Below are 12740 nucleotides of genomic sequence, written 5' to 3' on the forward strand. Positions count from 1 at the left end.
CTTCAGAATCGATCAAGTCGCACTCTGAGCTCTAATAAGTATTCGCTGAGTTTTAACCAAGATTTGGAATTAATAAAACTCACTATAATTTCTCAACTACAAAGAATATAAAAAGTAGAAGCCTCAAGAACCCTGGATGGGTAGTTAAATACCTGACAATTACAACTGAATTAACCGAGCCCAACACGTGGACCGCACAAGCTCAACTGACACACACATGGCCATTAAAAGTTCCAAAAACTTCTTGCTCGATAGCAGACCTATTAACCTAGCTATATCTTCATGTGTTTGGGAATCAACAAAGAAAACAACAATGTGAATTTTTTTCTAACTCGTTTGATGTATAATTTTCCATCAATCAGTGACTTGGCGCTTCGAACCTTCCACGTCATAATTACACCAACTACAACATAGTCTTTTTTTGTTGCAACAAGTAACCACAAAATCTTATTTATTCTTCTTTTCTTTTCTTTTCTAAATGAACTAATGTGTTGCACATGTGACATGACATGGCCAAGGAAAAGGAGTATATTATATTGGTCAGTTATACAGAGAAAAACAAATAGTTAGTTATTTTAGTTGTTACAAATTTCAAAATTTGAAAAATCTCCACAATCAGTGGACAGTAGTCAACACGAATATGAGACCAGTCCATGAAAAGTAGGGCTGCTGAGACACATGACTGGTCACATGCATTATTTTTTCCTAATTTTAAGGGTAATTTTTATTTATTTTACCACAATCGATGATGCATCGACCAAAGTGAAATAGATCGTGGCTTTGGTCAAGCATTGACAGGCTCGAACAACTTTGACCCATAAAAGTTACCCATTTTACAGAAGGGATCCCTTTACAGAACATTCCAAGCTTCTGAATGATGAAAAACACCGCATGTGCAGTGTAAATTTGTAACTAGCAATCTTCTCCATCATGATTCATGAGTACGCACATTTAATTTATACCGTATTCATTTTGCGATGGGTCACTATAGTCAAAACAATTAAACGAGAAAAGAGAAGACACAAATTATATTTATATTGATATCAAGATCAACACATCTGCTCTTGTTCCTACAATTTCAACCTAATAAAAGATTCCTTAAAACAGAGAATCCTTACAAGGATCCTAAAAGAAGCAAGCCAGAGGTTGTATTCTCCTTAATTTTACCTCCAAAAAGAAGAAAAATCAAAAGAGAGTAAATTAAGGAGTAAGGAAAGTTATAACTTAACCCCCTTAATTGGTGCTTTAATTGCCTTTACTATATAATTTTGTTTAATTGGCTAAAAGAACTTAAGTGGAAGGCCACCACAATCAGCAACGTGAACCCTTGCGGCAATTCAGCGCACCAGAACCCAACGTCAACGGGCCAACGAGAGAAGACGGTCGAGCCCCAAGACTCGAAGCCTTGGCATAGCTAGAAGAGGAAGCACCACCGGAAGGCGTAAAAAACGCACCGTTTAGCAACAAATCACCAGATGATCTCCAGTTCCAGCTCTTCCACTCGCTCTCCGGCGCGTCCTCGTGCTTCGTCACTTCTTTGCTGAATCTAATATTCGGGGCCACAAATCTGTTCCCTTGACTATTGATAGTAGGATTAGCACTTCCACCAATCGCATACATCTCCCAATGTGTGTAGTCATTGTTCACCACATGGAAGTACCCATGTCTACACCTATAACACATCCAACATTGGTCCTAAAAATTTAGCCACGCATCACAATCACATTTATGCATCTACCCCAAAATAATCAAATACTTTTTTTTTACCTTGGCATTCTTTGAACAAGACCTTCACCAAAATGGTTAAAAGCAATGGTGATTTGCATATTCTTGTCACGAGTGTAAGTATCACTATGACCAAGCAACATGACCTTATCATGATGCGTCATGTAATTGTTAGACAAAGTAATAGCCGTCGAGCCCATTATAGCATCAATAAGCCCGTCGTCACAGTTAGACAACGAACAATGGTCAACCCAAACATGACTCCCCCCGAAAATAGACACACCGTCACCGTCCGATATTGTTCTCCACCCGAAATGCCGTGGGGAGCTTCGCACCATAGCGTTCCCACCTGGCTTGCAGTCATGTATATGAATCCCGTGAATGATAATGTTGGTCACGTACTGGATCGTGATACATGGCCCACCAGCTATATGTACAGACGCGCCACGACCGTCTATGGTCTTGAAAGAGTTCATGATGAGCTCTTCTTTGAGATGAATGGTCATGTCTCGCTGGAAGATGATCCATAAGGGTTCGTCTTGAATCACGGCGTGTCTTAACGTTCCGGGCTTGGGGGTCACTGGGTCGTCGTTTCCTGAGTCGGTCACCACGTAGATACGACCGTCACGGCCGCCGATGGCGTTCTTGCCGAACCCGATGGCGCAGTCGGCGAGACGTTGGCGGTTTTTCTCCCAGTTTGAGTCGCATCGCCAACAGTCGTCGATAGGGTTACCGGTGCTACATGAGAGGTAGCCTAGCTTCCTTCTCGCTGCAACCGACGCATTAATGCTCCTGCAACAGTGCACAACCAACGAGATCAGATACTATTACAAAAAAACAGTTATATTTATAAAGTTTGCATTTTTTATTTTTATTTTTTTGGCTTTATTTTTATTTTTTTGGCAAAAGAAGTGTCTTTTATAACAGTAAGCTGAGAAGTTGGGTTTCAAGTAAAATGTGGGTTTAAGCAAAAAAAAAGAGAAAAAAGAAGAAGTAAAATGTGGGTAAGAAGAGAGAAGATTAGTACTTGTGAACTTCTTCGACGATAGCTTCTGGGTCTGGAACTGGTGAAGAGAACATCAATGGAGAATAGAGAAGGAAAGAGACTATGGAGATAAAGAGCTTCTTCGTCTGCATTTTCACTATCAGTACAGAGTAACTAACTAACTCTATCTCTCTCTCTCTCTCTCTCTTGGATCTAAGTGAGAGAAGAGGGAAAAAATATGGAAGAAAAGAGTTTTGAGTGGGAATAATAGAGAAGCTGAAACTTTGGGGGTTTATATAAAGGTGTAAACGACCCCCCATATACTATTTGTTATTGGAATTTTCTGTTTAGGTCCCACTCTTTTATTTCTTTTTATATAATAATCCCAAATTTGAACCAATAGATTGCTTACACACGCTACAAATAAAATCTTTGATTAGCTAATTGTTGACATTAAGCAAAAGCTACCATTCTAATTAGCTTGAAATGTTAATACTTTCCAAATAAACTCCACTTGCTCTGTTTAGCGGCCAAATAAAAGCAGTATGAAGTTGGTTAATTATAAGGATCCAAACTTATCAACCATTCTAGTTGATAACAAACAGAGACGAAATGCTCTGTTTATAATATGTCAAACCAACAAAAAAAGGTATCAATTTATAGCAGTTCCACTCAAAAAGAATTTAACAAAAGTTTGAGATGTTATGTAAATCATAAGTTCATAACTTATTATAACGATGCATCAGAATATTTATTGCCTATAATATACTGAGAAGTTCTTTTTTGCATTTCATTAGACTTTACATCGTAGGCTTTAGATATACACGTCCGTAAAGAATCAGTTGCATATACAGCAAAAACTAAAATACATCAGAAAGTGTCCATATCAGAACCGTTGATCATGAACAAGGCTTTAATTATTCTGAGAACTAACTGTCCAACCATATACTATAGCAACACGTTAGGTAAGGATGTCAACGAAAAGCGAATACAAACCAACAGAACATGTCAAGTAATCGAGTATCGGAAAACATAAATGGCAAGCAGCAACAATAGCTATAGAACTAGGTAATAACCCGCGCCTTGCGCGGGATGAGATTATTAGTTTCGTTATTTTTAATAAAAAACATTAAATCTGTTTAATCTGGATATTGGTTCGGTTTTTTTTTTTTTTTGGTTTTTAATCATTCAAAATATAACTATTATTTTAAATTCATATTCATTTTAGTTTATTCGGTTAAAATGTTTGATTTTTTTGTTTTTCGGTAAAAACTAAAAATTAATATTATTTGTTTATTTTCATATTATGAATTTTAGATAGTCGTCATGTCAAACCAATGGTTTCATATTATAGTTTCTAAACAGATAATAATTTAAAAAATAAAATAAAAATATTAAGACAAATCATTTCATTACAATTTGGACTGTAGTGAAAGAAGCATTAAAAAAAATATTTCAACTTTCAAAAAAATTAGATACTTCAATTGTGGTGAATACTTAGTTACAAGGTGTTCACATCAAGGTGCATATGCATGTGTATGTAAAAAGTATATGAAAATAGTTGACAAATATATGAAGATATTGTTAATTAATATTAATTTACTTTTTTGTTCAAAATAATAAATGAAAAATAAAATTAATTTTAAAAAAGGCCTTGACATTAGTCATTTTTTTCATATAAAGAAAATAAATTGTATCCGTAAATAAGAGTGGACACATATCAAATATATAGGTATATGGAAGCATTCGTGTCGAATCGATCTTTAGCCACCTAGATATTCAGTGACTCGGATATCCGAAATGTTTTACAATTTTAAAGAATATCCGATTTGATCCGTAAATAAAATAAAATTTTAAAAATAATTGAAAATTTTAATAATAATATTTTATTACAAAAATAAAATATTATTTAACTTTTTAAATTCTAGTACCTAATATAATAAATTTAATTTATAAAAATATTGTAAAACCGATATAAACTGATATTATTCATAACATATATATATATATATATATATATAATTATTTACATATATGTATATATATGCATATAACAGATCGAATTAGATATATGTTCCTATAAGTATTGGTTTTTGTGATTTGCTTCTTTGTTGGATATTGTATTTTAATATTTGATTTGTTTCGTAGAGTTACAGATATCCAGATTTTTTGGTTTAAATCAAAACGGAAAACGAATCGAATCAAAATTTATGAATATTTTGTTCAACTTTATCTGTAAACAATAAAAATAATATATATATAGTTTGGCTTTTGATTCGTTATCTAGTTTTATTCGAACTGAAAAATCCAGGGTTTTATTAGAACTATGTATGTGAGTTTTATATTAAGAAAACACAAAATACATAGTGTAAACACATTTATGGATATAGTGTGAACGCGTTAACATATTTATTATCAAATCATTGTGAGACTGGCACGTGTCTATTATAGTGTGGATGCATTTATTACAATGCTTCTCTTTTAATATATAAGGGATAAGATGGAAGAAAAAGTACTATAAATTTGCTAATAAAACTGTAGGAACAAGTCATGCAATTAGTCGAGTGATACTGTCAAATATACAGTTTAAGAGTTATATGATTGTTTTTATATATGGCATTTGTTTCTCTCAGATTAAGCTCATTTTCTTGGAGTTTTCTTCTTCCTATTTTACTATTGGCTTATTTTTATTTAAATCATAAAATGTAAAGGTGTTATGAATATTATGGTGATGCCATTATGGCATATCTTAAATATACTTGTTCTCCAAGCTTTACTTGTTCTCCAAGTGGCTTTGTCCACAAGCTATTGTAATCCTATATAAAGGACTCATTACTCATGGAATAATACACACCAATTTCTCTCTTCTCTTGTCTTCTCTTCTTTATTCAAAACACGTTATCAGCACGAATCTCTAGCGACTTTAAACTAATAGGTATAGATTTTATTTTATATTTTTAGTCTATGTCCAATCATTCTACCGATCATGCTTATTATCAATTCATGGTTTGTAAGATTGGGATTCATAGTTCATCACATGTTAGATTGAGTTTAAAAGTTTTAATCGACAATATTGATTTCCCTTGTTTCAAGGAAAGAAAAATCCTTCGATCAAAGTGAGATCTTATCGACTTTATAAGCTATACTCAATCTCGCTAGTTTTCATATTCATATTCGTATAACCATGATTATTGCTTAACAAGTTCATATAGTTTGTTTATGCATATTGTTAATTACAGCATACCATTATTGTTCAGTAATAGCAGATGACTATAGCTCCGAAGTTTGAATACGTCTCATTACGGCTGCATATTATTATTACGGTTGCATATAGTATCGCTACAGTTGAACGTATAAATTAACAAATTCATAGATTTAGTGTTGCAGCTACATCTTATATTGTTATTGCGTTTGTGATTGCATCCACTTTTATTCTTTATGGCTGCGCATTGTTCAATGCTTAAAACTATATCATCGAATTGGATTTATAGGTTAATAATTATTTACTAGACTTGATAAGATATTGCATGTTGGTTTAAAATTTTGGGCTGAGTGCATGTAATATATACGAATACATATAATATAGTAATCAAGTGTTACGGTTGAGTGCATGTAATATATTATTTCTATTTTACTTGGAACATCACATGATATGGTAATAGTTTTGGTTTGCATCGGGTTTAGAAACCGTTGGTTTGCACATTCTGCTTAATGCTTGAATGATTTTTATAGTAATTATATATACGCTTGATTTAAGTAGATTTTTTCGGATGAATTATTACTATTTAAATATGGTCAATGTTATATATTGATGTTTACTAACATGTTAGCCATATTTATATGAGCAAATTTTGAGTATTTCAGAATCATCCTCTTTAAAAGAGAAGAGATCATGTGAAATTATATCCAACCAAGATACATGAGCAATTCAAATTCTCATCTCCGTTGCATTTTTTTACCAAGATAAGTATTTTATTTTCATGCTTTATATACGAGGGTAATAATTTACATGAAAATTGATAAATGTGATATAAGATTTGTTTAGTAAGTTTATTGATTCCTTGTTCAATAGCATGAAAGTAAAGAAGTAGCACATATGATGATTACTATAGAAATATTATCTATTTCTTTATATAATAAGATCTATGTTAATACATATTTTATATAATTTGAAATAGTTTTATTATTATATTTCATTGTGATTGTATATGTGAGAGTTTTAAGTTTAAGGCTTGACCTTAAGATCCCATAAGTCTTGGAGAATAATCTAAAGAAATGTACAATCACCTGAAGTGATTACCTATAGCTCATTATATATTTTGCATCTAAAGATTACAAGACCTGAAGTCTGTAATATATCTCAACTATGTTGGATGTTAAGTTTAAAAGTAAAATTCTCGAATTTTTTTTTAAAATGATGCATATATGAAAAAAAAAATATTTTTCACACTAGTAATGTTGTCCAGCAGACACATGATTGGGAAAATAGATTAAAAAAAAATAAAAAGAAGTTTATACTTGTATCTTGTTTCTTTGAGACTCAGAGAAACAATGAGCTATTGATTTAAGATAATAAATCACATATCGTAGATTATGATCCATTCTCCTGAAGAGAATAGGATATTTATACCACAAATAGTATTGTTCAAGAAAATAAACCTAAAAGTGGTTGTAGACGTGAATGTATATATAAATAAGGTTAAGATCCAATGAGTTTCTTTTTAGAACTCATACTCTCACTTGAAGTTGAGAAATAAAGATGATAATAAAGAAAGACCCAAGAGTTTCTATTTAAAACTCATTCTCTCACTTGAAGTTGAGAAAAAAAAAATGATTCAATCATCCAAAGATGAAAGAAGATTATTGTGAGTACAATACATGGTAGTAAAACCTTATAGAATGTTCAGGAAGAAGATATATATGATGCTCCAGAAGAATACATAATATTACTGCACATAAGAATGTAATTTAAAATCCTTATTGCGTCATATTCTTATAAGTCTAAGAAGTTAAAAGGATTTGAGAAAGAATACATGACCCATCTAGAGTATGTTGTTGATTCAAAATGAGATTCATTCGAGATTGATAAACATGTAGTTTTATCATCTCGAGGGGAAGAATTAATGAATCTCACATTTAATAATAAGTCAAACATCCAAAATATTATGTTTGTACTAAACTAAGATTGATGAATCATTCTCGAAGGGAATCTGTGGGATTTTGACACTTATGTTGAGACAGTAAGCAAAAGAAATGCTATATATATTTCAATTCAGAAATATTTCTCAAGACAGTATAAGTATTTTAGAGAAAGTATATACAGCCTCTTATAGATTATACTACACAAAGATTTAGTGTAATGGAGATAAATACAGAGTAAACCAGAAGTTTATAAAATACTTGGCATGAACCAGTTAGACCATTTTGGTTTAGTAGTGATGTGAAAAGATACATAAAGATTTATGAATATTCATTGAAGAACCAGAAGTTTCTTATGAATGATTTCACATATATTTCTTTCTCATAAGATAAAATGAAAATACGGTTTTCACCAGCCAAATGAAATTATTGGCATAATGGAGATGTTGGTGGACTGATCACCCACTACGCATCTTTATGATATTGGTGAATTCACGTCTTAAAGTCTTTGACGACTATAGAAAAATCACTAGGATAAGTGATAAACATTTTGAGCAACACTAATTCGCATCAAACCAACAAGTAATTAATGGTTCTCCCCGTCATTGGTAGTGGGTCAGAAACCAACCATTTTGCATCTAAGAATGTTGGATGTGTGACATACATTCCAATTGCTCCACCACAGAGCTTTAAGTAAGATGTGTTTTCAAATAAAGTTGGAATACATGTTGGATATGAATCTCCATTGATTCTTAAGAATCTAGAGCCATCCCCGAAGGATATAAGTAAGACTCGATTTGAATGCCAAAGTTGAATTAGTATTTCCAACATAAGAGGGAGAAAATAAACAGCTGGAAAAGAATATAAGTTCGAATGAATTATCATTGATTCTCGGACTAAAGATAAGTCCAAAAGATAATTCAATTATATAGCTTAGTAAATCAGTTGCCAGACACATTTACTGACCCAAATAAATACAGTGATCAAATCACATATACCAGCTGTAAATGCTCCAAATAAGAATTGATGTTCCAGAAGAACAATATCAAACTGCCAGTTACGCCTGAAGCGTAGTAAACATATTGGTTCCAAAGATAAAAAAAAATCCTCGTAAATGAAAGGAGCATAAAATAATGGTCAAGAGGAATAAGAGTTTGTGAATGATCTCCAGAAGAGACATTAAACATGACTGAAAGAATTCAGGTACCTGAGACAATGAAGAGATCTCAATAAGTGATGTCATGTATGAAATAAAATGGAACTGATAAGCAAATCGACGTCAATGATATTTATGCCTAAAAAATGGCAGTTGATATGATGAATGAGAAAGAGGATCATGAAAGAAAGTCTATTGAAAAGTGTACACAAATAAATGATTGGCCAAGTCAGAAAGAAACAAAAGACAAAATACAAACTCTTGTGAAAGAGACAAGTATTTGGACCAGTAGTCCATACACTAAAAAGTGTAAAACAAGTGGGAAATGATTTGTTGCTCATTGAAAGATCAATATGGAATTGATTGTGAAGAGACATAGTCTCATGTGGTAGATGCAACTACTTTCAAGTTTCTTATTATTCTGAAAATAAATGAAGAATTTGAATTATACGACCCACTGGAAACTAGTAATCCTTAAGAGATAGAATCCCTAAAATATATAATCCCTGAAGGATTGTTTATATCAAAGTCATGTTCCCGGGAACTCTAGCTATTCGATCGAAATATGTTTTATGGGATATATGAAATATTTGAAGTAAATCAATACATCTTTATATTTTTCAAGTGATTATAGATCAATAGAATCATTGATTTGAATATCAATAAAACTCCTGAAGAGTTATAGAAAATTGTATTTTGGAAGAAAGCTCTTGACAATACAAATATTATCTTTATGTATTCCAAATTGGAGATCTAAAATTAGATGTTATCATAAAGATCCGTGAAGGATTTTATTTAAGATGCTCATACATGTTTGGTCTTGAAGTACCATATTTAAAGTGTTATTGAGAAAATTACTAATCTTTTTCATAACCAAAAGATGTAATTTCATATGACAAGAAAGAAAGTCATAATAGTTACGAATGAGTTATTCGTATGTACGAAACGAATGTCTAGACGATTGTATGTAAGAAGTTTGGTTTGAAGTCCAAATAGACTAAGAAAATATTGTCTATATCAAATAAGAATTGTGGACCAGAAATCTATAGACCTTGAATACTCTAATGGAAAGAGTATTACAATATTATCAATTTCAAAAGGAGATTTCTCTTATTGGAATGCATATCCTGAAGATATTGCTTTCCGAAGAAGAAATGTGAAATATGTGTGGTTGTACTCTTTTTCCTCATCATGGTTTTTATCCCACTGGGTTTTTCCATGACAAGGTTTTAACGAGGCAACAAAGAACACATAAAAGATAGACACCCAAAGAGAATGTTACAATTTGGGAAATGAAAATCTATCATTGTTCTATAGTTTTGGAGATAAAAAGAATCCAAGAAATGATCAGATCATGAAGACTCATGCACTACTGAAGAATGGCGAAGTTTGTTTCCTACAAGTTCGTTCGAGTAAATATTTGGCTGTTTCATTCACCAAGACGCTACCCCTGCTACTTTCAAGAAGCTCACTCATCTTATTGAACTACGTTGTCTCAAAGATCTCGACGTATGTACACATGAGGGGAAGTCATTATACGCTGCACTCTTTTTCCTTTAACCATGGTTTTTTCCTATTGGGTTTTCCTGGTGGGGTTTTTAACGAGGCAGCATCTTACGCGCATAATGGACATCAAGGGGAAGTGTTATGAATATTATGGTGATGCCATTATGGCATATCTTAAATATACTTGTTCTCCAAGCTTTACTTGTTCTCCAAGTGGCTTTGTCCACAAGCTATTGTAATCCTATATAAAGGACTCATTACTCATGGAATAATACACACCAATTTCTCTCTTCTCTTGTCTTCTCTTCTTTATTCAAAACAAAAGGAGATTAGTTACAGCTATTTTCTTCATGTTGGTGAAAATGACGTGAAAACAGTAACATTTTTTTTTCCTTTCACCATAGTGCTTTCCACTTCTTAATGCACCAATTACGGCAGGGGAATTAGATACGAATCTATGCTCTTAAAGTCCTTGGTTAATAGGCAATGGTAATGATAGGTTAATGTGAAAAGCATTGGAGAAATGTAAATAAGAGAAAGTATAAGTGGGACATGTAATGCCTCGTGATTTGCAGGTTTTACGGGATTCCTTTCAATTGTTAGGTTGGTTATTTTGACAGTTTAATCAGAAAAAAGCATGCTAGTCTTGGGACAACGTGATCAAACGATACGGTTGGTTAGAGAAAGAAGAGAAAATGAGTACAATAAAAAGAATAAAATAACAATAAGGTCACTTGTTACTAGAAAACAGTAAAATAAAATATAATAATTTTTTTAAAAATATAATAATTTTTAATAGATTAATAACATTAGACCATCATGATATTCAATTAATCAAGATATAGATATACTGATTGGACCGACACTTAATTCCTCATACTAAAAACAGATGAAGTATTATTTCAATCAATAACACCCTTTTTAAATGCAAATTACATATTAAAGTGAGTTACGCTATCAAAAAGAACTTGATCACTAACGAAATATTACTCTAATGGCTAAAAAACTCTTGAATCAGCTAGTAAAAAGCTAAAGATCATATGTTTAAGTTTCGATGAAAGAAAAATGAGAAGAAAAATACTCCAAAATGTAGCTAATTTAACATGGTTTAAATTTCTGCTTAGAAAATGTACAAATTTTCAAAAAACAAAAACTTGATCGCATGGTGGGAATCAATCAAGAGAGAGGCCCGTTCACAAGTCTTCACACTCACTCAACCTACAATATTTGATAGGAAAGATAAAATTGACAACGACAAAGAAGATTTGAGTAATCACAGCACATGCCTCCCAATACTTATTATTATTGTTTTAAGGGCAAAGCAGACAACTCTTACATGCGACATATCCTTTTCCTTTTGTTTATTGTCCGTAAAGTTCGCCGAGAATTTGAACATAAGCATCATCTTGTTGTGGCATCCACTCATAAATACAATACGTGTCGCATTCATGCTATCATCTCAAGTTTCTTTTTTCGTCGCTGTGGACCTAAATTAAATGATCACTTGTGTTTAACGGAATCTTGATTGAATCCAAGTCTTGGTGATGTACAACTTAGAAGGATTCCAGTGAGAAACGATGAAAGAAAGCACAATGTTTACGTCTTCTTTCAAATGGGTTCAAGGAAAAATGTTTTAGCATTCATTTAGCATACAATTAATGGTTAAACCTATATATGCTCAAACCTTGAAATAAATAAACAGAAAAATTAAGCGGGACACATTAAATCTTATATCATATGTTAAACGTATTGCTTTAGCACAAAAAAAATGTAGAACAACCTATTGCTATCCAAAGCCTTATAGCTTCTCATATGCTAGAGAACTAGATATAGGCATCATGATAACTTTTAACATGCTTCTTCAACATGTTGTTGTTGTTGAGTTCTGTTTGGATACGTGACTCGCATCACATGAAAACATTACTCTTAAAATACACCTTTTTCCAACAATCTTCTTTATCAGAATCCAAACTTAAACCATGAACATAATCATAAGTCTCGAGAGCATATCATTGGGAGACAATCGGTCAAGGTAATGGTCTTTCATACCCCTAAAAGAAAACGAAACAGAAAAGGCAGCTGCATTGGCAAATATATGACTAGTAAGTACTGTTAATTTCAGTAGTTAAACATAAGAATTAGGAAAGCAAGTTAAGAAACGTCTTAAGACCCTACTGGACCGCTGGGCAAACTGATACATAGGCTCACATTCTAGTTATATCTAAAATT

General features: G+C 32.3%; 1 protein-coding gene and 1 long non-coding RNA gene across 2 annotated transcripts; one reads left to right on the plus strand and one right to left on the minus strand.

The window, feature by feature from the left end:
• Nucleotides 1-1013: 1013 nt before the first annotated feature.
• Nucleotides 1014-3012, minus strand: LOC103862557 (probable pectate lyase 18). Its single transcript, XM_009140259.3, has 3 exons — nucleotides 2753-3012; nucleotides 1768-2517; nucleotides 1014-1672 (listed from the first exon to the last, which is right to left on the minus strand). The coding sequence occupies exons 1-3, from the start codon at nucleotides 2860-2862 to the stop codon at nucleotides 1312-1314; spliced, it is 1221 nt and encodes a 406-aa protein (XP_009138507.2). The 5' UTR covers nucleotides 2863-3012; the 3' UTR covers nucleotides 1014-1311.
• A 1757-nt stretch (nucleotides 3013-4769) lies between these two features.
• LOC117133017 lies at nucleotides 4770-11399 on the plus strand. Its single transcript, XR_004456832.1, has 2 exons — nucleotides 4770-5421; nucleotides 10837-11399. It is a non-coding gene; the product is annotated as an uncharacterized LOC117133017 (long non-coding RNA).
• Nucleotides 11400-12740: the final 1341 nt, after the last annotated feature.

The sequence above is a fragment of the Brassica rapa genome, chromosome A01, assembly GCF_000309985.2.
Source record: "Brassica rapa cultivar Chiifu-401-42 chromosome A01, CAAS_Brap_v3.01, whole genome shotgun sequence".
NCBI lineage: Eukaryota > Viridiplantae > Streptophyta > Magnoliopsida > Brassicales > Brassicaceae > Brassica > Brassica rapa.

Coding starts and splice junctions, on each gene's coding strand:
- LOC103862557 (XM_009140259.3), bottom strand. CDS start 2,862: ATGCAGACGAAGAAGCTCTTTATCTCCATAGTCTCTTTCCTTCTCTAT. Junction 2,518..2,752: donor ATCGTCGAAGAAGTTCACAA/GTACTAATCTTC, acceptor GCACTGTTGCAG/GAGCATTAATGCGTCGGTTG. Junction 1,673..1,767: donor CTTGTTCAAAGAATGCCAAG/GTAAAAAAAAAG, acceptor GATGTGTTATAG/GTGTAGACATGGGTACTTCC.